The 6,113-nt window shown below is 44.3% G+C and overlaps 1 protein-coding gene across 2 annotated transcripts in view; it reads left to right on the forward strand.

Annotated features, from left to right (window-relative positions):
• ACVR1C (activin A receptor type 1C) overlaps nucleotides 1–5,877 on the forward strand; it is an 86,597-nt gene extending 80,720 nt beyond the window's left edge. For both annotated transcript variants that reach the window (XM_090045689.1, XM_090045690.1), the window contains one exon: nucleotides 2,054–5,877. In XM_090045689.1, the coding sequence (XP_089901815.1) occupies nucleotides 2,054–2,179 (126 nt within the window). In that variant the 3' untranslated portion in view covers nucleotides 2,180–5,877. The remainder of the gene's footprint in view (nucleotides 1–2,053) is intronic.
• The last annotated feature ends 236 nt before the right edge of the window (nucleotides 5,878–6,113 follow it).

Raw genomic sequence — 6,113 nt, forward strand, 5'->3', positions numbered from 1 at the left:
TCTGCACTGGTTCGGTCCTGCAGGGAGCAAACCAGGAAAGCCAAGGCTGCAACTGAACTCCAACTAGCTTCGAGCATCAAGGACAACAAAAAGTCCTTTTTCAGATATGTGAGGAACCAGAGGAAAAGCAAGGGCAACACTGGACCCCTGTTGAACCAGATGGGGCAACTGACACCTGACGCCCAGGAAAAGTCAACTATTAAATGGGTACTTTGCGTCGGTCTTTCATCAATCCCGTGGGATGCCCATGCCCACTATGGGACAGGGAGATCCGGGTGAGGGAGATCTCCTGCCCTCCATAAATGCTGACCTTGTGAAGGAACATCTTGAGAAGCTGGATACGTTCAAGTCAGCTGGCTCTGACAATCTACACCCCAGGGTACTCAAGGACCTGTCAAGCATCATAGCCCAGCCCCTGGCACAGATCTTTGAAAACTCCTGGTGCTCTGGTGTAGTGCCTGAAGACAGGAAGAAGGCCAACGTGGTGCCTATCTTCAAGAAAGGGAGGAAAGTGGATCCGGCTAACTATAGGCCCATCAGCCTGACTTCTATCCTGGGGAAGATCTTAGAAAAGTTTATTAAAGAGGCCATCCTTAATGGACTGGCCGATGCCAGCATCCTAAGGGATAGCCAGCATGGGTTTGTTGCGGGTAGGTCTTGCTTGACCAATCTCATTTCCTTCTTTGATCAGGTGACCTATCACCTGGACAAGGGAAAAGAGATTGATGCCATATATCTTGACTTCAAAGAAGCCTTCAATCTGGTATGCCGTGATCACCTCTTGGCGAAACTGGCCAATTGTGACCTTTGGTCCAGCACGATCCACTGGCTGGAAAATTGGCTCTGTGGTCGGACCCAGAGGGTAGTAATTTATGGAAGTGACTCATCATGGTGTCCTGTGACCAGTGGGGTCCCCCAAGGCTCTGTCCTTGGACCCATATTGTTCAACTTCTTCATTAATGATGTGGACATTGGAGTCAGAAGTGAACTGGCCAAGTTCGCTGATGACACCACACTTTGGGGCAAAGCATCCACACCTGATGACAGGCAGGTGATCCAGGCTGATCTGAACACGCTTTGCAAATGGGCGGACAAGAACCTGATGGTGTTTAACACAGAAAAATGCAAGGTTCTCCACCTTGGGAGGAAAAACCTGCAGCATGCTTATAGGCTTGGCAGTGCTAGGCTGGCTAGCACTACGGAAGAAAGAGACTTGAGGGTCTTCATTGACCACAAGCTGAACATGAGCCTGCAATGCGATGCTGCGGCTAGTAAAGTGACCAAAATGCTGGCTTGCATCCATAGATACTTCTCAAGCAAATCCCAGGATGTCATTCTCCCCTTGTACTCGGCCTTGGTGAAGCCACAGCTGGAGTACTGCGTCCACTTTTGGCCGACACAATTCAAAAAGGATGTGGAGAAGCTTGAGTCCAGAGAAGAGCCATGCGCATGATCAGAGGTCAGGAAAACAGACCTTACGACGACAGGCTGAGAGCCATGGGGCTCTTTAGCCTGGAAAAGCGCAGGCTCAGGGGTGATCTGATGGCCACCTGTAAGTTTATCAGGGGTGACCACCAGGATCTGGGGGAATGATTGTTCACCAGAGCGCCCCAAGGGATGACGAGGTTGAACGGTCATAAACTACTGCAAGACCATTTCAGGCTGGACATAAAGAAGAATTTCTTTACTGTCCGAGCCCCCAAGGCCTGGAACAGCCTGCCATTGGAGGTGGTGCAAGCACTTACATTGAACACCTTCAAGAGCAAACTGGATGCTTATCTTGCTGGGATCCTATGACCCCAGCTGACTTCCTGCCCTTTGGGCGGGGGGTTGTACTTGATCTTCCGAGGTCCCTTCCAGCTCTAATGTCTATGAAAATTTATGAAATTTTGAGACAAATGCAATATCTTTTTGTAGCCAAACTTACTGCCACTCCCACTGGATTTTGATTTCGGAGGATTTTATTATATGTTACAGTGTGTTTTCTTAATTCATTGCTACATGAAGGCAGTAGAAGTGTTTTTATTTCTAACCTGTTTTCTTTTATCTTAAGGCACTCAGAGTCATGGGCAGAATAATGCGCGAGTGCTGGTACACTAATGGAGCAGCCCGTCTCACTGCGCTTCGCATTAAGAAGACTATTTCACAGCTCTGTGTACAGGAAGATTGCAAAGCCTAAACAAGTGATTGGAAGAAAAGAAGGGTAGATAGAAGGAATCATTGTGTTAATCTTTTTATGTGTGTGTGCGTGTGGTGTGTTGTGTGTGTGTGTGTGTGTTTTCTTTTACCTACCTCACATATATACGGTATGGTATTTAAGTGCCCGAACCACAGCACTGAAAAATAGCTTTATAGTTGACCTCAGGCAAATGCAGCTTCTAGTTGATGGTTTTGTTTTTGTTTTTTTTAATACAGCAAGTCACTGACTCACCTTGGTTTTCTTAAGGAAAGTGGTTAATAGAAAAATAGCAGAACTGATCTAAGAAATAATATTAGAGCTTAAAATACATTTCACTGTTCGTAAGACTTTTCTTCTTTTTAGAATCAAAATACATTGTAGGTGGGTTGCTGCATGGCTTTAAGAAATGGATTGGGGAAAAATCCCATGCATTTTTTTTGTCAAACCAAAAAAAAGTAGCAGAACAAATATATTGAGTGTCTTAGGTATTTTACTTAGTGTTCTGGAGAATAGCTGTCAGTGAAGTGCATTTATATGTTTTTAGACTATAATGATCATTTACTAACCAAACAAAGAGAAATATTCCATTGAACTTGTGTACTGTGAAAGCAAAGTAAATGCATTGTTGTTTTTTAAGTATTTTTTTTATTACAGCTTTATCTGAAAAAATGTAGGTAACGTTGGTAGTATTTTTGTTATGTACCCTTATGAGCTGATTGTTCCAAAATGCCAGGCTAGGACCAAATTTTCTATTTTGTACTAGTGAGGAAATATAATGTGGGGAGTATTTTGTTAGCCTTTGTGGCTAAAATTTTGATAGGACCTCTTCTGTATTATCTGAAAAGAATGCATTTTTAACCGACATTTTGCAAAGCATTAGTTGATCTGGAGAGTGCCTTTTGTTGGGGACTAGGATGAGCTAACAAAGTTAATTTCTGAAAAAACTCAGCATCTTGGATGACATTTTTACATGCAGACCCATACCTAACAACTTGCACTCTAAGGAGGCCAGCATAGATGGCTATTCTTAAGGTGGGCCTGGGTGGTTTCCACAGTTTGGAATTGTGCAGAGTGAGTGTCTTCAGCACCCGGAGTGAGTGGTACAGGCATGCCTCATGATCTAAACCTGAATGACAGTAGTACAGTCCCTGTGATCTGACCCAGCTTTAGCCTTTAGAGAACTTATTCCCCCACCCAGAGCATGAGTTCCCACACTAACCCATTTTCTTATGTGTATAAATATATTTTTAAGTACAGCCCAGTAGTATATAAATGGGTGGGTGGGTGAGACACAAGGGAGAGGTGCCAGAATAGGATTAGGGGGTGCCTTACTTTCCTGTCCCCCATCCTGTCCCTTATACCCTGCCCCTTCTCTGCATTGGTCCAGTTCTGGCTCTAGTAGAGCAGCAGGGGTGAAGCAGTGGCACAGGGCAGGAGCAGTGGCTGGAGGTTTGATGCTGTGGGGAGAGATGTTACCTCACTTTTTAGGCACCACAAATTGTTAAATGGCTGCTGAAGACATGTGTTGGTAGGTAAAAGGAGGCAACATTTGCCAAGCAGCAGCAAATTTCTAGCCTTTGCCTCTGTACCAGGTGAGACTGTCACCTGGTTCTGGCTAGTATGCCTCTGTGCAAATAGTTTTTGCCATTGTGCAAATAGTTTTTCAGTGTGTATCTCATAATTTAATGCACATGTTCAATAGTTAAAAAAAAATCTGACATCCCCTGGTGTCCTGGAGGGTTTGAGGCATGTGGTCATTTCATATACTTTGAAAAAAATTCTTTTAAAATATTTATCTTAACCCCACAAAGTCCATGAACTATAGAATTAGGGCCACAGATCTCTCCATTCTCTGTAACACAGTGGTTTTGGAGGAAAAAAATAGAAAAGGAGGAAAGTGATCTTGAATACCACAGTTTACTTTATAGTTTCCTGTGTTTAATCTTTGTTGTTGGGTCTTTTGAATTCCATTTTAGGTGGAAAACCAGCACCATAGTCTTCAGTCAGCTAGGTCAGTGTTTCATGTTTTATTTTGCAGCTTCTGTTGCAGTGAACATTATTTGCTCTTTAAATCACTACTAGCAAAGTGTAGCATAAATGTTTGTATAATTTACCTTAGCTTGCTTAAAGCAAAGCTGAGCCCTACTTTATTATTTGTGATCTTGTAACCACACTACAGAGTATGAGCTAAAGGATTGCTAGTAGATTTTATTTCTGTATGCTTTGAGTTGTAGACAAACTTACTGTTTATATTTTTAATACTTTTTGTATGTTCCAGTTGTGGTTAGTCACACGCACTATCTAATCGACAGTATTTATTTGAAAATGAAATGAAAAGCCAACCTACTATAATGATCTTATTTTTAGAGGACGTTTGCTTGCTTGCTATCTTTATGAACCCTAAAGCTGATTTGGTTTCTTTTATTATGAATGAAAGTATAAACAAGAATCCAGTGCTTGAGCCTCAAGCACTGTAATTCAAAAATAGTTTTTTATTTAAAAGCAAGAATTGTCAAGAAATTTCTAAATAAAAAAGCCTGATCCACCTCTCAGTGAAGTCAGTAAAAAAAGACTTATTGATGCCAATAGGAGCTGGATAAGATGCAGAATATTGTGGTTACATTGTAGTTAACATGATGTTAAGCTAGGGCCATATTTTCAAAAGAAATTGGCCCCCACAGTTGGAGCAGGATTTTTATAATAGTTTGGATGTCTAAATAAAGTGTCCAGATTATCAAAAATGTTCTGGATTCAGCAACGCTTGTTATTCCCTCTATCTCTTAAAGATTTATTTAGGGAAAAGAGAAACAAAATACCTGTTAATTACACAACAACACAATGACATTGGTATTAGGCTACTGCACAGTTAACATCTGTAAAAACCTGTGCATTGATGCTACTGCACAGTAGTGCCAGTTACTGCGCATTGATTTAGTCCTTAGTTATCCAAGTACTAAACCTAATGCGCAGTAACTACGGCACATATCCTAATTTTCCTTTTTATGTCTCAGTGGGTATGTCTACATGTTCTAATGAACATGTAGACATGTAGGATACTGAAATTCAGCCCATCTCCAGATGTAACATCTAGAAACTGGAAGGATTACAAGGAACTAGAATTACATTCTCTAAAGCAGGGGTGTCAAAGATGCAGCCTGCAGGCTGGATCTGCCCCACCGAGTTCAATCATCTGGCTTCCTGTGCTGCCCCTGGGTCTCAGAGTTGACCTATGTGTGCATGAAGCATGTGCAGGGCCTGGGATATGCACGTTATGCAGGGGTATGGGGTTCGTGGACCTGATCTAGTCCATGGACCTGCCCTGCACCTTTCATCCAGCCTGCAGGGCCAGATGAATTTGACACCTCTTCTCTAAAGGAGTAAATCAGAGAGCAGAGGCAGGCAAAATATGACCCACCAAGGGATTGTATCCAGCCCGTGGCAGGTCCCTTGGTCCCACCTGGCCCAGGGGTAGGGGGCAGCTCAGGCTGTGGTGTGTGTGGCCAGTCCCACTGCCCCCAAGCGTGCAGCAGGGCTGGGGGCGGGGAAGGGGGAAAGGGCTGGTGGCTGTACTCTGCTTTCCAGCAGCCCCAGTCACGGTGGCTTCTTCTGGCTACTGCCACTAGTATTGCTACTACTGCTGGACCTGGCTGCACTGCCTGGGTACTCTGATCTGTCTGCCCCACAACCACCACCAGGGGTGCTGGGTGGAGTTGGGGGGGTGGGTGGGATTTCCAAGAAGACCAGCCAGGACCCATGCAGGCAGGGTGCACTCAGCCAGGTAGATGGGAGGGGCTGTGGGTGGGGCGGGGGAGTGGCTTCCAGGAGTGGGATGGGTGGCCAGGGCTGGGGTCAGGGCCATGGCCAGAATTGCAGGGTGATGACAACACAGGGCCAGGGCCCAGGTCAGAGCCACGATCTGTTGGCCACACATCCC

This window comes from Crocodylus siamensis, chromosome 4, assembly GCF_052110815.1.
Source record: "Crocodylus siamensis isolate JL-2025a chromosome 4, ASM5211081v1, whole genome shotgun sequence".
In the NCBI taxonomy this organism is placed as follows: Eukaryota; Metazoa; Chordata; order Crocodylia; family Crocodylidae; genus Crocodylus; species Crocodylus siamensis.